Raw genomic sequence first — 20,850 nt, forward strand, 5'->3', positions numbered from 1 at the left:
CCTGACCAAATTCTTTGTTCTTCACCTCCCCTTTTGCAGTTATTCATCCACATTAGTGATTAATCAAAAGGACTTTATAATTTATAAAACCAGGATAATCTCTTTACGTGAAATGTGTAAAATATTTTATAACATAGAAATAATTGTTTAGGTTCTTGCATTGTTTCTACAATATATTTGTCTATTCAAATCTATAGTTTTATAATATGTTTATTATAGTAATCTGTTTTCTTATGTACACATTTGTTGTTCTCTGTTTTGCAGAAGCAGAAATAGACATCAGAATGCGAGAAGAGTTTTCTAAAATGTGTTTTGAGACGCTGCTCCAGTTTTCATTCAGCAATAAAGTAAGCACACCACAAGAAGGGTATATTTCTAGAATGGCGCTCTCAGTTCTCCTCAAAAGATCGCAAGATGTACTTCACCGCTACATAGATGATGAACGACTGAGTGGTAAATGCCCTCTTCCAAGGTAATTAAAGTACAGACACTATATATTTGTACTTAAAACATACTATTTATTTACATTTTTCTTTGTCTTTATGATGCGTTGCAATTTATTGGGTATGGTCTGTATATACTATTTTATTGTAGAAGGTCTTGATTTTACTGTCGTTATCTCTCATAAATAGAGAGACTTGGGCTTTTATTTTGTTATTGACTTCGATGCACATGACAAGGATGCCACGTCATGCGCAACGTGACCTGTGGCATCCTCCTCATGCAAATTACACGCAATACAGGCCAGGGATCATTGAAAGAGAATCACGTGGTATGGGTCTTGAAAAGTGCCAACCCCCACTTGAATAAAAAAAAGTTAATACACAAGGTTTTACGCCTAAAAATAGCTTTAGGCATATATAATAAAAAGTAAAAAAAAATATTTAGAGCCACCATAAAGTTTGTTTTATAGTGGATAAGTCTCATTTAAAAAACTTTTTTAAATTTTGTCTGAAAAGTCAAGTGAAAACTGAGGTGCAGACAATGACCTGGCAAAAAAAAATCTTTTGTTTCTACTCTGGCACAAGGGGCCGCTCTAGTTTTTATTACAACCCCATAAGCCAGTATGTCACAGCAGTGGTCATCTGGCTAATTCCAATGTTATTTACTAAAATAGTAACACAAATATATATATATATATTTATATATAATTTCTGTGTGGGTCACTTACTGGAATATGACTTACTATAGTGTTTACATGGAAGCAGTAAAAAAAATAAAAAGCTCTAAATCAGCTTTGCACAAGGGTGTGAAAAATGCTAAGCAGTGAAGGGGTTGAATGCTTATTTCAGATAAATTATGTTTAAATTATGAAAATACAGGTTTTAAAATATCCTTCTATTAGTGATTACCATAAGTAAAATGGCTTCTTAGCATACATGGTTTATTCTAAACTAACAATGAATCCAGTTTATTACAACAAAAGTCATGCTCTAATTGAGAAAATATTATTATAATATAGCTTTTTAAAGAGCATCGGCATATTCCAAATAACTGCATAGCTACAACAAACACATCATGAAAATGAAAGCAGGTACATTAGAAACATTATGGAAACAACATTTAAAACGTTTTCCTACTGATACCAAAGTAGTCAAAGGCCTGTAGATAAAAGATGATAGGATTGAATTATTGATAATCTGGCCATAGGCCTAAATTCAACTTTCTATGGTCAGAGAGAGGTAAGAGTCTGCAGAGGAGTAGGATTCATTCATGAAATAAATGGTTTTCAGTAGTTGCGGTGCCAGAGAAGTCTATGAGAGAAGGAGATGGTTAAGGGATTACAGATAATAGATATAGGGTTGCTAAAGGAGAAGTTGTCAAGGAAGGGCAATGTTGTGAACATTTGAGGAAGGTAGAAGGCCTAGATTTGGTACCATATCTCCAACAGCTAGTGATAACAGAAGTGAGAGTAAGATTTGTGAGGGAAAAAGGCTTGGGTTGCCTGGTGTATATGATGTATATAGTGTTCTAGAGGGGAGTTTAGAAGATAAGAGTAACGGAGTGCATGTGAATAGGAAAGAGAGGAGTGTGGTAATAGTAATTGGAACTTTAAAATATTTTATTATTAGCTATGAAATAGTTTTATTAGTTAAGCTTGTCTTTGTTTTTCCCCTGTCTTAACACTAGTTTTCACTCTTGAAAGCACTTTGGCATTGAGCACATATCATACACGGTTTCTGCCATTTTGTTACTGAAATGTATTGGTCACATATATAACTAAACAGAGTTGTGGCTACTGGCATACTTAGTTGAGCTTTTGGTTTTTATTTGTCTTTAAAAATCTGTGTTTCAGTATTTTGTTTTGTTTTTAACTTATTAACGCTGTTCTGACATTCTATTCCGTCCTAACCGCACCAGGATTTAGCGCCGTTAGGATTAAATAAAAAGTCCTATCCGTTTGGCTGTCCTGAAGCCAACAGCGTTTCCGGGATGCGATTGCGGTCTGGAGGGCATGCTTAGCATCATAGGGACGCCCCCCGTCCCGATCCCATCATTGAAATCTTGCGATCGCGTGCATGATAGCGGGATTTCAATTTGTTCCGATTGTCATCAAAGGGTTAATAAAGCAAGTTACAAGTGGGAGTAGCTACACCGGTTACATTAAAGTCACATGTTCCGCCAATTAACATAGGGCTAGGCTATGTCAAAATGTATGCTAGACGTAGAGGAGCCAACTGCCATAGAGAAACAAGATTATAACATAGTAATGGGTTCATTAGCTGAAGAGAAACAGGTGAATATTAGCAGAAATCTGAAAATGGGGACAGGAAATTATCATTACTGAGAAAATTGCAGGAAAGACATGAGAAGGAATCTTAGTTCAAAATGCATATCTTTAGGCAGGTAATAAGTAATTAATGGGATGCATAGTCTATGAAATCTAGCTTTTAACCCTTTAATATATGACATTATGCCATAAGATATGTATTTTGGTGTGTCAGGTGGCATTTAATTGATTTCATTACACAGGCTTTAGAAGATATCTTTAGAAAATGTGTGTACTTTAATGCACTTTCCTATATAGTAAATCATATATTTCTAATTTAAACTTTGTTTGAATCATTTCAGGCAGCGTGTAACGGAAATCATATTTGTTTTAAAGGCTGTTAGCACTCTTATTGATTCACTAAAGAAAACTCACCCCGAAAATGGTAAGAGCATTTTATATTTTGCATTTTGTTTTACTTTGCTTACAGTACTGATAAAATAACTTCAAATGAGTGGATTAGTGAGTAGGATTTGTGTTTTATAAATGTATTCTGATGTAAATAAATAAAATTGCATGATATTTAAGTATAGCACAAACATAGTAAGTGTGAGGAAAGATTGTAATTTGTTTTAGATTTTGTAACTGTTATTCAAAGGACTTGTTCTAACCAAAATATCTTAAATTAAATATCTCATTACATAGTTTTGCTGCCATAAAGGGATATAAAATATTAAATTTGAAACGCCCAATAGTTAGATTAATTGTTGCATAGTAGTTGCATTAACAGTAAGCATTATCGAACAGTAGTAATTTTTACTAAAAAAGGTTTCAGAAAACCAGCATATAATGAAAAATGCTAGTATGAAATTTTGTATTTACTCCTATTAACATTGTTTCTTTGTTGTCTTGGTATCTTTATTTGAAAAATCAGAAATGTAAGTTTAGGAGCCAGACCCCAGGATGCTGAAAAAAAAATGGTCCGTATCCTAATCTTACGTTCCTGCTTTTTCAAATAAAGATACTTAGACAACAAAGAAAATTTGATAATAAATGGGTGGGCTAATAAAACCCAGTAAATTTCTCACAAAGGTTTGCAATAAATTATCAACCCACTCTCCCAAGCGTTCACACAAGGACCCAACTCCAGAGACTATAGGTTGTTCTGGAGGTGAAATTGGATCTGTGTCATTGTCTGTAACAATCTGGCAATCTGCCTTCATATGGTGACAGTAGCAACGAACATGCTTTGTTAACCATATGAAGACAGATGCCTACAGCTCATGAAGATCAGCTCTTGGCTGTCACTTGACAACCAAGACTACTGGAGCTTCTTGAAGCTGCAACATAGATCTATGTTATGCAGTACAATGGGCTAAAAAATAGGTTAAAATTGGCCAGTATTAAAATATTTTAATGTTTATTGCTCAAATTATCATTAAATACATTTATTTGAAATGATGCAATTACTTAGTGCTTTAGATAGCAGAAAATGTTAGAATAATTAAAAGTATTATGCAGCCCCCATTGGCGACATAATAATTCACACAGCTGGACACCGTTTCTGTGGAAAACACTGCATTCTGTATCCCTTACCAAAGCTTAGCCTGAAGTACAGTTGTGACAATAAAGCGTATTGTTTATATAGTCTTAAATGTAAATGCTTTTCATTTTATTGTTTGCAATATTTTCATTGTGAATGTTCATGTTAGTTCCGTATTATACTCTAGTAAATAACGCATATTGTGCGTGTTGTATGCGGTCTATAAGGGACAGTTATTTGGTGCTAGTAACTCTTATACATTAAATATATTCCCAATGGCAGTAACCATGAGAGAGTTAAATGGGGTATGAGACTTGCTCACTCAAAAGAATGAGAGGTTAACTTAAAATTTCTGACATTGGCTTAGTCTTTTGTATCTATGTTATCCATTAAACTTTACTTCATTTCAAATTAATTTCCCTATATATTTTTGATTTTGTTGTGACTCACACCACCAGCTTTTCTCTAATTTCGATCATACCCTCTTCCTCCCACTATTCTTTGTCCTGAATTTCTTGGAAAACATTAGTGCACTGCTCATCAGTATTTGGTTTGTTGTAACATGCCTTCCCAAATAGTCCTACGGTTGTTTCCAGTCAACGCTTTACAGTTTATTGGCAAACTTTGTATGAAATATGATTTCTCCTTTCTAGTGTAATATATCTGGCATCATGTTTTGGTTTTTTTTTTGTTTGTTTTTTTAAACATCATACTTCAGTTACTAAAAAAAAGTATCTTGTACAATACATGTCCTATAATTTGTGTGTTCTCATTGGTAACTGAAAAGGCTAGTGAATTAAGACATATTGATATCATTATTAATGTATCATTATATTGAACAGATTAACAAGAAACTGTTTTGCTTGTTTTGGACAAAACTTATTTTGTTTAATGAATAACTTATCTCAATTACTCATGATTGTAGTTTGAACTTGTTTGGTCTTTCTAAAAGACAGCTCAACCAAATAGCTAAAACATTATTACTTGCATAGTCACTGTTCATGCAGAAGAAGTGTTTTTCAGCCTTTTCCTGTAGGAGTAAAATGAATCGGGCAAATTTACAGTATTTTGCCCAAGTTGAAGCCAGGGTGACATTTTTCAAAATAAGAGCACAGCTTTATTTCTTAATTGTAAACACAAAACATTGCTCTAATGGTAGTAGTTTGGAATAAATATGTATTTGGAGAGTTAAATATATTCATAGAGTGTTAAAAGAAAAACTTATGTAAAAAATGTCCTTGCATAGTAAAACAAAGTCAAGTTAATCTGATACTTTGTGCAGTTAGTGGATTAATTTTGCATGTGAGCTCCTTTAGCTTTCTTGCATATTAATAATCCTTCAAATCAGTGCACTTAGAGTTGGTGAGAGTAATTTTGGAATAAAATTGTATCTATAATGGTTACAATTTGTTTTGTATTGGAATGTTGTGGTGTCCATTCATTCTGTGTTACACTATTGTAAGTAGACCTTTCCTCCTTGCAGGTAATTGGGCACCTTGTAATATTGCTGTTGGTTTGGGCATCTGATGTGTAACGTTTGTACGTGCAAGCAATCACTGACTCGTTAGTATGTAGAACCGGGCACAATCATTTAGCTAGGGCTATCCAAATATATCTGTTTCTTTATAAGCATACAATTGAATTCAGTATTACTGTGTATTTACATTAGCAATCATCCTTTCAATTGTTAATGTAAAATTATTTACAACTGTTAATTGGTAATAGTTGGCACTCTCAGACTGGGTCCACACATATACAAACAAAAATAGGCAGACATATTTATGCACTTTCATGACTCTTTAAAACTTGTATAAGTTCAAATGTATTGATACATCAGATTAAGGGTATTAAACAGTAAATACATGCTAGACACAAAGATTAGCCTAAAAATAATATGTAGGTGTGTTTTTTATGCTAAAATAAAAAATATATGTATAAAGTTTCTATTAAGTAATGGGGACTGTCATTTTTAACTTAAGTTTTCTATTTATCTCTCTTCAGTGAGATTAATTAGGGATATAAAGCAGGCAATAAAAGATATTGTGCAAACAAGGCAGTGTGAAAACCCTGTTAAATAATAACTTTTACTGCCCTGTGTTCCACTCAGTCTTGTTTGAAGTTTCTTTTATTGCTTTTTTATATCTGTCCATAATTGTTCTCAGCATTAGAGAGAAAACAGGAAACCGAAGTTCAAATATGGCAGCACTTAAGAAACTCAGATGATTTTAGAAAAGCAACTATTTTCAGAATTAAATTATAGGAAAAGGGGACAAAATAAATAATGAACATATTTTGCAATGTTTTTTAACTACACATAATTAAACATTTTATATTACAGTCTTATACTGTTTCATATTTCTTATAACCCAACATTGTGACCAGCAAATACAAATTTTGACCTTTACTGTAGTATAGGCATTCTGTTAAATATGCTTTGGATTGCCAGTATTTATTATACCTGTGCCCAACATTAACCAAGGCTTTTATCCACTCACCACCTCAGTAATAAACGCACAGCACAAATATGCTTCCAATTTTACGGTTTATAAAAAATAAAAATAAATTAAACTTAGAGAATGTGGCAGTATGAGTATGTAAAATGGTATTGCTACTCTAGCTGCACCATTCTGTCCAAATGCATCTTTTGTATATGGAAGTTTTAAAGCCTTTATTGCTCACTAGGGTAATTATTTTCTTTTAGAAGCATACATTTTAGTCTGGATAGAATTTTAAGCATATAAACAAAGAACCAGCGAAGCATATGTTTACATAAGTCTGGGGACTTCAGCTAAATAAGTGAATAAGTGAAATTAAGAAAAAACATTTTTAGAAAAAGACCTGAAATAACAATTGTTCTTTCTAATGACACAGTGAGTCCACGGATCATCATTAATTACTGTTGGGAATATTACTCCTGGCCAGCAGGAGGCAAAGAGCACCACAGCAGAGCTGTTAAGTATCACTCCCCTTCCCACAACCCCCAGTCGACCGAAGGAAAAGAGAAAAAGGAAATAACACAAGGTGCAGAGGTGGCAGAAGTTTATATAAACAAAAACTCGTCTAAAAAAAACTAGTGCAAGGAGGAGGTGAAGAAATTAGGTGTCCTGATTAAGTTTCTTCTATCAAGATTTTTTATTTTGCGGACAGGGCAAGATTGCTCTTATCTTCCATCACAATTTGGGTATAGCTGTACTTCACGTTAGTCTCTTTTGCAGGGCTGTGGTGGCTTTAAAGCAGTTCGGAACTTGTGAAGTGTGCTTTGCTGCGCTTTCCTAACATGTTGCTGCCCTGGTATAGAAAGCCTGAGTAGGTTTACTCTGTCTTTCTTTTTACACAGGTCTCTGTGAGGAGCAGCATCCTCTCATACTTTGAGTCGTCTGACTGCCGGACGGCTAGAATGCAGGTAAGTGCCTTTTGTTCTTCTGGGGGTTCTGGAAGGCAGGCACTGAAGGGGTTAAGACTTTCTGCTTTTAAATGGGACATATTTTTATGGATGCTGGTGGCAGGCACTTATGCATGAGATTGGAGACTTAGAGTTAACATTCTTTATAACAAGGAAGAGGTTAGCTGTCTATGGGGCTCAGATATAACCTTTATTATTATTATGTTTATGCAGGATCTGTATTCTGGCAGCTCCTTTTATTCTGAATTGACTATATCAGAAGACGTTAGGAGAGCGCGAATGGCGCCATTTCTAGGGGCTGCGTTGATGTGCTGGTGACAAGGAGACTGAGCATGCAGTGATTTTCCTTTTGAATTTCTCCTGCTCCAATTTTAGAAGCGTTTTAGCTCGACTGGGCGTGGATGCTGTACATTTTATTATTCTGTGATTCTCCTGTGGAGTGTGTTTCAGTTTCAGACCGTGCTAGGAGGAATAGGAGTAGTCAAGGTTTCCTTGTCCTACTTTTCCTTTCTTGAAAAGATGTTTCCGTTAAATTTCAGTCTGCATGGTGCCTAAAGTAGTAGCAGCGTCTTATTGGCGCAATGCCTTGTCTGATCCATTTTGAGAAGAAAAGCTCTTAAAGTGAAAGTTAATTCAGAGGTTGCGCTATTTATAATCCGCAATTACTGAAGTTTAATTCATGGTTTTTTTGTTATGGTTGTCTAAATACCTTTTTTTACTTTCCGAGTGTGTACAGTTCACTATGCGTTCCTCCACCCATGATTAAAAAAAATAAATTATGTGGCTGTGACGAAACCATCGTTATCTAACCGATTGGTTCCCCCATTGGCTTCTAATGCGCATGCGGCTAAGACAGAATTCATTCTGTCTCTTAAAGCAAGTTCACGATAGCCGCATGCGCATTAAAGAAGGGAATCAATATACTCACATAATTAGTTTAGAGGGTTAGACTCTTTAGGGAATCCCGCACTGCAGAGATAATGTTCACACAATACTAAACATTGAATCAAGTGATTCATTGTTAGTATGTATCTCAGCGTAGATCGTCAAATTGCGCATGCGCAAATTTTTCCTTGTCTACGAGCGTGCATCTTGACGTAAATGACAGGTCTGTCAGTTGAACAGTGAAGCCAGCATAAACCCGGAAGATGGCGAAAGGGCGGAGGAAGACAATGCATAATGCTATCGGTAAAAATAAATTATTTAATCATACTTTGACTTTACAAAAAAAAAGTTATCAACTTGAGTATTTGATATGAATGTTAACTGTAGATCGAATCATTTGAAGCAAAATTTACTTTCACTTTAAGCTACGGGAGCTATGACATCTAGCTTCTCTGTGTCCACTGAGAAATTGGGCTTAGAACCAGGAGTTCAAGGTTCAATTACAGGCACAGCTGTGATAGCAATTCACTACAAATGACCCTTTGGACAGTGGAATGTTTCTCTCTGTCTACGTTCTGGTGTCTATGTACTAAGGTAAAGTCTAGTTTGGTTCTGGTCTGCCAGGGAACGTTCTGGTTTTTCTAGAATATTTTACTACCGCCTTCAAAAGTGGATTGAGAGGTCCCAGATAGGCCGAGGACATAGTTCTTCAGGGTTACTACTTAGTAGTCATTTCCTTCCATCCTGAAGCAGTTCCTCCTTTCCATTTTTTATCTGCAGGCCAGATAACTGAGGCGTTTTGAAAGCCAGATGGACAGATAGCTCAGCATGCTAAGGCACTGTTGCTGAGCTCTGTAGCAACCCAAGGGTTGCAAGTTTGATCCTCGATAAGACCCTTACGGGTGATTAGCCACGCTTTTCAAGTGCCCAATAGATACATTGTATTTGGGAAACTCAAGAGAATAATTTAAAGATGGGTCTGAATTTTATTCATTCCTGATTTTTGATTCAGATAAAGAAGGAATTTGCAATTGTTGCGCTTCCAGTTGGCTTTGTCACAGCTCAAGAATTCTCTAAGGGCCTTGGGCAGTTTTTGGTCCCGGGGTATTGCAGTGACCTATCTGGACGTCTTTAGTGCTCCAATGTATGGAATTGGTTTGATGGGGATTCCATGGTCATATTTTCCTTTGCTCAGTTCCATTGGAGGCCTCTGCAGCTATACTGGCTTGCCCAATAAAATGGGGGTTTTACTATCCTATCGCAGAGGATAATTTTTGGAAGGACTACTCTCCCCATAAACATTTTGGATTGAGAACGACCTTCATTGAGGGTTGGGTCTCAGCTGCATTCTAGCCTGGTTTTTCAGGTTCCAGTTAAGAAGTTATTCAAAGATACCATAAAGATTTGGCCTTTGCTTTTTTCAACTGAAAGTCTCAAGTTTGATACCCCAGAGGGTTTGCAACAATGTAACCTTCTGTGAATTACATCGGCCTCCTGGGGGGGGGGGGGACTCAGAGTTCCTTAATCATGTAGGAGGTGTCAAGTATCTTTCAGTGGGTGGAGATCCTCAATTTCTGTCTGTCTTCCTCCTTTAAAGGAGTGGAATATTAGGTTGTGGTTGTCTGAACAGTCTGACTACCATTCTGGAGAGTAGGTTCTCCATCTGGAGATTTCTAGGTAACAATCTAGTGGTTGGATCTGATGGCGTCTCAGACAGACAGACTTTCATCCCAGGGAATGGGAACTCTATCCGGAGGTGTTGTCCTATCTGACCTTCTATTTGGGGGCAGCCGGTGCTGGATCTCATGGTTTCTCAGCAGAATGTCAAGCTCCCGAGAAAAAGGAATCCTCAGACCTTCTTGATAAGATGCTCTGGTGGTCCCTTGGAATTTCAGTCTAGCATACCTATTTCCTCCGTTCGGTCTCCTTCCAAGAGTCATTGCTTGGATCAAGAAGGAGCAGGCATCAGTGATTCTCATGCACCAGCATGGCCTTACAGGATCTGGTATGCAGATCTAGTGGAAATGTAATCTCTTCCAACTGGAAGACTACTTCTGATGAGGGACCTTCTACTTCCGTTTCCTTCATCCAAATCTTGTTGCTCTGAAGCTGACTGCTTGGAGATTGAAGACTTAGTAAGTGTGGGTTGTTAGAGTTGGTCATTGAGACCTTGATACAGGCTCGTTAACAGTGTCAAGAAAGAATACCATAGTATATGGCATAAATATCTGTATTGGTGTGAATCCAGTGGCTACTCTTGGAGTAAGTCAGGATTCCTAGTTTTTGTCCTTTCTCCAGGAGGTTCTGGAGAAGGGTTTGTCAGCTAGTACTCTGAAAGGTAATTTCTGGTTATCTATTTTGTTGCATAAGCGTTTGGCGGATGCGCCAGATGTGCAATTTTTTAGTCGGGCCTTGGTCTGGATTAGGCCTGTGTTTAGACCTTTACTCATCACTGGAGTCTTAACCTTATTCTTAAGGTTTTACAGCGGGATCCGTTTGAGCCTATGCATTCTTAGATATTAAGATATATCGTGGAAGGTTTTGTTTCTTGTTGTTATTTCTTCTGCTAGGAGAGTTTCGGAACTCTCGGCTCTACAGTATGATTCTCCTTCTGCATACTAGGTAGTTTTTCTGCCTACGGTTTTCACACAGGAGATCATTGTCTCTTCTTTGTGTCCTAATCCTTTTCATATGGAGAGTTGTTGCACAACCTTGATTGTGTGCGTGAACTGAAATTCTATCCACAGATGACTACAGATTTTCGTCAGTCTTCTGCTTCATTTGTTTCCATGGCAAGTGCAAGGGTCAGAAAGCTATGGCTACTTATCCTTCCTTTTGGTTGAAGAGTATGCTTCGTTTGGCCTATGAGACGGCTGGACAGCAACCTCCTGAGAGAATCACAGCTCTTTCTACGAGGGCTGTTTCTTCTTCCTGGGTCTTTAAAAATGAGATTTCTGTGGCTCAGATTTGCAAGGCTGCAACTTGGTCCTCTTTGCATCCTTTTTTTCAGATTCTATAAGTTTGTTACTTTTTGCTGCGGCTGAGGCTTCTTATGGGAGAAAGGTTCTTCAAGCAGTGGTGCCTTCTGTTTAGGTTACCTGTCTTGTCCCTCCCTTATCATCTGTGTCCTCTAGCTTGGATATTGATTCCCAACAGTAATTAATGATGATCCGTGGGCTCACTGTGTTATTAGAAAGAAAACAAAATTTATGCTTACCTGATAAATGTATTTCTTTCTTGAGACAGTGAGTCCACGGCCCGCCCTGTTTTTCAGACAGTTTCTTTGTTATATAAACCTCATGCACCTCTGCACCTTGTGTTATTTCCTTTCTCTCCTTTCCTTTGGTCGAATGACTGGGGGTTGTGGGTAGGGAAGTGATACTTAACAGCTTTGCTGTTGTGCTCTATGCTGCCTCCTGCTAACCAGGAGTGATATTTCCAACAGTAATTAATGATGATCCGTGGACTCACCGTGTCAAGAAATAAATAAATTTATCAGGTAAGCATAAATTTTGTTTTTATCTTAACAATTGCATACTTCTTACTGGACTGTATGTGTTTTTTCACGTTTGGGTTAAACAAAAGTGTTTAACCCAAATGTTTAAACACTTGAAAATGATGCAGCATAGCTGTAAAAAGCTGACTACAAAATATCACCTCAACATCTCTATGTAAAAAAGGAAGATGTTTTACCTCAAAATGTCCTAAGTATTCACACCACATTGTAAAAGACTTTAAGCAGCAAATCGGTATGCCTGTCCTGGGACAGGCAAGGGAGTGAGCCTTGTGCACACTCATCTTATTTCCCTATTCAGTTTAAGGAAGTTTACTATGAAATCTCATGAGATCACAGTAAAAGAGTTCATAACCTCATTACTGTTGATGCCGATTAGCTGCTGTTTATTTCTTCCTTTTTTTTTTATAAACCTGCAGCTGGGCAGTGACTTAAATATAACCTTTTACAGAATACTTACTCTGTTGAGCTGAGGAAGTTGCGAGGTAAAATATCTTCCTTTTTTACATAGAGATGCTCAGGTGATATTTTCCTGTCAGCTTTTTACAGTTATACTGCATCAGTTTCAAGGGATTTAGCATACGAGTATTACGTCCCTTTAAGTAAAAGGTTTTTATCTGCCCCAGTTAGTATAATAGAAGACAGTATCTCCCAGACAAGTTATCAGCAAGTGAGTGAAAACTCATTTTAGAATGGTATAATTAGTGATGGTACAATTTTATACAATAAAATAAAAAAACTTAATCTGTGCCTAATTTCTTATTATCTCTTTTTTAGGGAAATTTTTAAGATCTAATACATATTTGAAAATCAAAATATACAGTGATAACAGTGACTTTCATTTTTTATGTGGTATAATAAGGATTTTTGCTTTATTGCAGTTGATGGTAACACGTGGGCGCAGGTAATATCCCTGTATCCAACACTAGTGGAATGCATTACGTGCTCCTCTTCTGAAGTTTGCACGGCACTTAAAGAAGCTTTAGTACCATTTAAAGACTTTATGCATCCACCAGCAACTAAGGTGCAGAACGGAGAATCATGACCCAATGACTGAAGAAGAATTTCTGTGGAAATTTACCTTCAATGAATGTTTTCTTCAAAGTGAAATTATTTTTTCAAATGGACGTGTCATGAACTATCCTGAGCAGCCAATGACGGCCTCCATTTAACTATACTAATAAGCTCAGATTTTTATAAACACAAGCTTACACCTCAATAAATGTTCTTGAGTGAGTAGCAGTGTGGGCTTCTGAATACAAACGGGGAAAAAATGAAGTAAACTATAAATTTGAATCAGTAGGATAATGTGCTACAGCTCTTTGGGCTGATGAGATTTTGGGGTTCTGTGGTGTATTAAACAAAGTATTACAGTTCTGGTATTTGTTCCCTTTTAAAAGTACAACGTACTTAATTTTATGCAAAACAATACTATAACATTCCATATTTTTTGTTAACAGCCTTTGTAAACCAAGAGAACTGACATATTTGTGTGTAAAATAAATGGCACAGTTCTTAATAAATTGTCCCATTATTTAAAATCATTTTGGTACAGGCAGTATTAAATACATACTTTTGCAGTGAGTAAATGAGCTGTATAGTAGCATCTTTTACCTAGAAACTTCTCATTTATTGGGGACACATTGTTATTCATATTTGTGAGCATAACATTACAGCAAAAATGTGTTCATTTATTCTGTCTTATTTTTATTTTAAATTAAGTATCTCAATATGAAATGCCAAATGATCTTATATATTTTCTTTAACTCTAATTTTAGGTTAAATATACAGGAATTTAAACTATGTTGTCTTGTCCAAATTATTTGGTTTTTTTTACATGGCAGTCCATGGCAGTACTTGTTAGATTAGGCAAAAATAAGAAGCCACTTTCACTTTCTGAAATAAAGGATACCTGCCAAATGAATAAATTAACGTAGATTCAGATTACAATTAAAAGAACTACCAAAATTAACTTACATTTCTCTTTAAATAAAAAAATATATAAACTCTCGAGCCTATATGTTACTGTTGGTATCCTATATATAATTTATCAAGTCAAATTAGTGCTAATTTAAACTGTGTATCCTATGGACCTCAATATAGCCATTCCACAATTATTCAATATTGAATTCCATTGATAATTTGAAGCAGCATACTTGTATAAGAAAAATAGTTCCAGTATAAATGATCGCTATTTTATTGATAGCTTTTAAAATGCATACAACCAGCAGAGCATACTGCCATTGGTATTGTGTGTTTGCATTTGCTGATTTTCACCTACTCAGAATGTGTCAGGGTTTTTTCCCTGATCTGTTTGCCATGTGCTGCTGGCAGCCATTTTACTCACCTCTCTTCCTGACTCTGGGGCATACTGTGTGATGCTGCTCATTTCCTGCACTTCCTTTTATGGCCATACTGGTGTACATCATCCATGTGAGACAGGATGCAGTCTCAGAATTGTGATGTCATCACTTATTATTTAAAGGGCCTCTGTTTAGTATGCTTTGCCCTTGCGTTGTCTCAGATCTGTTTGTGAGAGCTCCTGTGTATTACCTGGCTCTCTGACGTCCCTCCTGGTTCCTGATCTCTGGCTTGTTCCTGACTCTGCTGTTCTCCTTGTTCCTGATTCCGGCTCGTCTGACTATTTGCTTTGGCTCCTGACTCGGCACGTCTGACTAATAGTTCTGGTTTTGATTCCTGGATTGTTATTTGACTTGTGGACTTTTTATTATTTCTTTCATGTAATTGGCAAGAGTCCATGAGCTAGTGACGTATGGGATATACATTCCTACCAGGAGGGGCAAAGTTTCCCAAACCTCAAAATGCCTATAAATACACCCCTCACCACACCCACAATTCAGTTTTACAAACTTTGCCTCCCATGGAGGTGGTGAAGTAAGTTTGTGCTAGATTTCTACGTTGATATGCGCTTTGCAGCAGGCTGAAGCCCGGTTTTCCTCTGAGTGCAGTGAACGTCAGAGGGATGAGAAGAGAGTATTGCCTATTTGAATACCATGGTCTTCCTCTAGGGGATCTATTTAATAGGTTCTCTGTTATTAGTCGTAGAGATTTCTTCTCCTACCTCCCTTTTCAGATCGACGATATACTCTTATATACCATTACCTCTACTGATTCTCGTTTCAGTACTGGTTTGGCTATCTACTATATGTAGATGAGTGTCTTTGGGTAAGTAAGTCTTATTTTATTCATGACACTCTAAGCTATGGTTGGGCACTTTATATGTAAAGTTCTAAATATATGTGTTAAACTTATATCTGCCATTATTCAGGATAATCAGTATTCCTTCTTTCAGACTGTCAGTTTCATTTTTTTGGGAAAAATGCATATCTATATTTTTCTTACCTTAAAAATTTTCAGTTGACTTTTTTTCTAAATTTCGGGCTGTTAGGCTCGCGGGTGCAGAAAATGCTTCAATTTATTGCGTCATTTTTGGCGCAAGACTTTTTTGGCGCAAAAATTTCGTCATTTCCGGCGTCATAGTTTTCACGTGGTTGCGTAATTTTTTACGTATGTGTGTTGCGGACGTTTTTGGCGCCAAAAAATATGGGCGTCATTCTTGGCGCCAAAAAATGTGGGCATTATACTTGGCGCCAAAATGTGGGCGTCATACTTGGCGCCAGTTTTTTTCACATTATTTCAGTCTCACTTTTTAGTTGCTTCTTGTTTCTAGAGGCTTGTTTTGTTTTTGCATTTTTTCCCATTCCTGAAACTGTCATTTAAGGAATTTGATAATTTTGCTTTATATGTTGTTTTTTCTATTACATATTGCAAGATGTCACTACCTGACCCAGGATCAGAATCTACTTCTGGAAAGACGCTGCCTGATGTCGGTTCTACCAAAGCTAAGTGCATTTGTTGTAAACTTTTGGTAACTGTTCCTCCGGCTGTAGTTTGTGTTAGTTGTCATGATAAACTATCAAACGCAAATAATATTTCCATTAGTAATAATCCATTACCTGTTGTTGTTCCTTCAACATCTAATGTTCAGGATGTTCCTGTTAATGTAAGAGAATTTGTTTCTAATTCTATTCGGAAGGCTCTGTCTGTTATTCCTCCTTCTAGTAAATGTAAAAGGTCTTTTAAAACTTCGCATATTTCAGGTGGATTTTTAAATGACCGCCATCATTCTGATTTATCTATTTCTGATGAGGATCTATCTGGTTCAGAAGATTCTGCCTCAGATATTGACACTGATAAATCTTCATATTTGTTTAAGATGGAGTTTATTCGTTCGTTACTTAAAGAAGTGTTGATTGCATTAGATATGGAGGAGTCTAGTCCTCTTGATATTAAAACTAATAAGCGTTTAAATTCAGTTTTTAAACCTCATGTAGTTATTCCAGAAGTTTTTCCAGTTCCTGATGCTATTTCAGAAGTAATTTCTAGGGAATGGAATAGTCTGGGTACTTCATTTACTCCTTCTCCAAGGTTTAAGAAATTGTACCCTTTGCCATCTGATAGATTAGAGTTTTGGGAGAAAATCCCCAAAGTTGATGGGGCTATCTCTACTCTTGCTAAACGTACTACTATTCCTACGGCAGATAGTACTTCTTTTAAGGATCCTTTAGATAGGAATCTTGAATCCTTTCTAAGGAAGGCTTATTTATGTTCAGGTAATCTTCTCAGACCTGCTATTTCTTTGGCTGATGTTGCTGCAGCTTCCACCTTCTGGTTGGAGGCTTTAGTGCAACAAGTGTCAGACCATAATGCTTATAGCATTGTTAAACTTCTTCAACATGCTAATAACTTTGTTTGTAATGCCATTTTTGATATCATTAGAATTGATGTCAGGTATATGTCTTTAGCTATTTTAGCTAGAAGAGCTTTATGGCTTAAGTCTTGGAATGCAGATATGACTTCTAAGTCAACGTTGCTTTCTCTTTCTTTCCAAGGTAATAAATTATTTGGTTCTCAGTTGGATTCAATAATTTCAACTGTTACTGGGGGGAGGGGAGCCTTTTTGCCTCAGGACAAAAAATCTAAAGGTAAATATAGGGCTGCTAATCGTTTTCGTTCCTTTCGTCAGAATAAGGAATAGAAGCCTGACCCTTCCCCTAAAGGAACAGTTTCCGTTTGGAAACCTCCAGTCTGGAATAAATCCAAGCCTTTTAGAAAGTCAAAACCAGCTCCCAAATCCGCATGAAGGTGCGGCCCTCATTCCAGCACAGCTGGTAGGGGGCAGGTTACGATTTTTCAAAGATGTTTGGATCTATTCGATTCACAAGGTTACAGAATAGGTTTCAAGGTAAGATCGCCTGTGAGAAGATTTTTTCTCTCACGCATTCCAGTAAACCCAGTAAAGGCTCAGGCGTTTCTGAAATGTGTTTCAGACCTAGAGTCGGCTGGGGTAATTGTGCCAGTTCCAGTTCTGGAACGGGGTCTGGGGTTTTACTCAAATCTGTTCATTGTATCAAAGAAGGAGAATTCCTTCAGACCAGTTCTGGATCTAAAATTATTGAATCGTTATGTAAGGATACCAACATTCAAAATGGTGACTATAAGGACTATTCTGCCTTGTGTTCAGCAAGGGCATTATATGTCTACAATAGACTTACAGGATGCATATCTTCATATTCCAATCCATCCAGATCACTATCAGTTTCTGAGATTCTCTTTTCTAGACAAGCATTACTAGTTTGTTGCTCTTCCGTTTGGCCTATCAACAGCTCCAAGGATCTTTTGTTTGTTCTTGGTGCCCTTCTCTCTGTAATCAGAGAACAGGGTATTGCGGTATTTCCTTATTTGGACGATATCTTGGTACTTGCTCAGTCTTTACATTCTGCAGAATCTCATACGAATCAACTTGTGTTGTTTCTTCAAAGACATGGTTGGAGGATCAATTTACCAAAGAGTTCCTTGATTCCTCAGACAAGGGTAACCTTTTTGGGTTTCCAAATAGATTGTGTCCATGACTTTGTCTGATCCTGATCGCTTCCAGCCGCTTTACAGTTATTGCAGTGATGCCTCAATATCGAGGCATCCTGCAATAACATTTTTCCCCCATCCGATGCAGAGAGAGCTCTGTGGCCCTCTCTGCACCGGCATTGATGGCCACAATCGGTGGGTGGGAGGCGGGTGGGCTGCCATCGATGGAAGATTGAAGAGAGAGGGGGGTGGGATCGGGGACAGGGTTGTCGGGAGCGCGCACGGGGAGCGGCGGGCGGGCGTGTGCACGGGGAGGGAGCGGGTGGGAACCGCTATACTACAGAAAAAAGTTGATAAGTGGGAGACGGGGGGGGGGGGGGAATCAGCAGACAATGTTAATTGTAAGGGATCTGGGAGGGGGGGGTGGTTTGTCTATGGGGGGGAAGCTACACTGCAGAAAAAAATATAAAAAAAAGGCATTTTTTTCTAAACTGGGTACTGGCAGACAGCTGCCAGTACCCAAGATGGCTCCCAATAAGGTAGAGGGGGAGGGTTAGAGAGCTGTTTGGGGGGGATCAGGGACGTTGGGGGCTAAGGGGGGATCCTACACAGCAGCATATGTAAATATGCTATACAATTTTTTTTTTTTTTTTTTAAATATACCTTTTATTTTAGTACTGGCAGACTTTCTGCCAGTACTTAAGATGGCAAGGACAATTGTGGGATGGGGGAGGGAAGAGAGCTGTTTGGGAGGGATCCTGGGGTGTGAAGTCTCAGGTGGGAGGCTGATCTCTATGCTAAAGCTAAAATTAACCTTGCAAGCTCCCTACAAGCTACCTAATTAACCCCTGCACTGCTGGGCATTATACATGTGTGGTGCGCAGCGGCATTTAGCGGCCTTATAATTCCCAAAAAGCAACGCCAAAGCCACATATGTCTGCTATTTCTAAACAAAGGGGATCCCAGAGAAGCATTTACAACCATTTATGCCATAATTGCACAAGTTGTGTGTAAATAATTTCAGTAAGAAACCTAAAATTGTGAAATATTTTACATTTTTTTTTATTTGATCGCATTTAACGGTGAAATGATAGCATGAAATATACCAAGATGGGCCTAGATCAATACTTGGGGTTGCCTACTACACTAAAGCTAAAATTAACCCTAGACGCTCCCTACATCCTCCCTAATTAACCCCTTCACTGCTGGGCATAATACATGTGTGATGCGCAGTGGCATTTAGCAGCCTTCTAATTACCAAAAAGCAACACCAAAGCCATATAAGCCTGCTATTTCTGAACAAAGGGGATCCCAGAGAAGCATTTACAACCATTTATGCAATAATTGCACAAGTTGTTTGTAATTAATTTCTGTGAGAAACCTAAAGTTTGTGAAAAAATTTGTGAAAAAGTGAACATTTTTTTTTATTTGATCGCATTTGGCGGTGAAATGGTGGCATGAAATATACCAAAATGGGCCTAGATCAATACTTTGGGATGTCTTCTAAAAAAAAATATATATACATGTCAAGGGATATTCAGGTTTTCCTGACAGATATCAGGGTTCCAATGTAACTAGCGCTCATTTTGAAAAAAAGTGGTTTTGAAATAGCAAAGTGCTACTTGTATTTATTGCCCTATAACTTGCAAAGAACATGTTAACATTGGGTATTTCTAAACTCAGGACAAAATTTAGAAACTATTTAGCATGTTTGTTTTTTGGTGGTTGTAGAAGTGTAACAGATTTTGTGGGTCAAATTTAGAAAAAGTGTGTTTTTTTCCATTTTTTCCTCATATTTTATAATATTTTTAATAGTAAATTCTAAGATATAATGAAAATAATGGTATCTTTAGAAAGTCCATTTAGTGGCGAGAAAAACGGAATATAATATGTGGGGGTACAGTAAATGAATAAGAGGAAAATTACAGCTAAACACAAACACCGCAGAAATGTAAAAATAGCCCTGGTCCTTAAGGGAAAGAAATTGAAAAATGGCCTTGGTCATTAAGGGGTTAATAAAGGTGTGATTATTTTTGCACTTCTTGTCTCAGTCCGATTCCTGGCACCCTGACATTACGCAAGGGCCATGAATCCTGATGGTGCTTATAATCCACCTTTACCTGCCATAATTTCCAGGATGGATGAACAGGATCACCATTTGGATCAATTTGCACTATCCCTGCAAACCCTGCTGACTCGCACTGCACATTTGGACCGAAGTGTCCCGCAAGTTATGGCTGCTCCTGTTTCCACTGCTGCACCTAGTCCTACCAGGAGCATGTCCGGTTCTGCACCTCTAGCTCAGTGATATGGAGGCGATCCTAATCAGTGCAGAGGGTTTTTGAACCAGGTGGGCATTTACTTTGAGATGTTACCTCAGGCGTTTCTCTCTGACAGAGCTATGGTGGGATTTCTCATCTCATTACTCTCTGACACAGCTCTTGCCTGGGCTAATCCCTTGTGGGAGACTAATAAACCTGTGATTTCAAATTACCCTGAATTTGTGGCCTCCTTTCGAAGGGTATTTGATGTTCCGGCTCGCTCCTCATCTGCTGCTAAACGACTCATGTCCATTCAGCAATGTACAAGATCTGTTGCTCAGTATGCCATTGAGTTCCGTACGCTTGCCGCAGAGGTAGGTTGCTGCCAGAGATTTACCAAAAGATATTGAGGCATTGGTGTCTTTTTTTTTATCCTAATTGACTGTTGGGGCTCTCCATTTTGAAACCCTCCAGTTCCAGGTGATAAACTCTCCGCATTTTCCGATTATTCTGGTTTATCCCTGGCTCCAAAAGCACAATCCCAGTCTCGACTGCCGCAGGTCCAAAATTTTGTCATGGTCTCCGCAATGTATTTCCACTTGTCTTCGGAAACCAGTTAGTCTTGTGCACGTCTTCGGTATCTCAATT

General features: G+C 37.6%; 1 protein-coding gene across 1 annotated transcript in view; it reads left to right on the forward strand.

The window, feature by feature from the left end:
* The window catches only part of MON2 (MON2 homolog, regulator of endosome-to-Golgi trafficking), a 388,187-nt gene extending 374,329 nt beyond the window's left edge, over positions 1-13,858 (forward strand). Inside the window, 3 exon segments of the mRNA XM_053719242.1 lie at positions 265-472; positions 3,073-3,155; positions 12,937-13,858. Coding sequence (XP_053575217.1) covers positions 265-472; positions 3,073-3,155; positions 12,937-13,100 — 455 coding nt within the window. The 3' untranslated portion in view covers positions 13,101-13,858.
* Positions 13,859-20,850: the final 6,992 nt, after the last annotated feature.

Source organism: Bombina bombina, chromosome 6 (genome assembly GCF_027579735.1).
Source record: "Bombina bombina isolate aBomBom1 chromosome 6, aBomBom1.pri, whole genome shotgun sequence".
Taxonomy (NCBI): domain Eukaryota; kingdom Metazoa; phylum Chordata; class Amphibia; order Anura; family Bombinatoridae; genus Bombina; species Bombina bombina.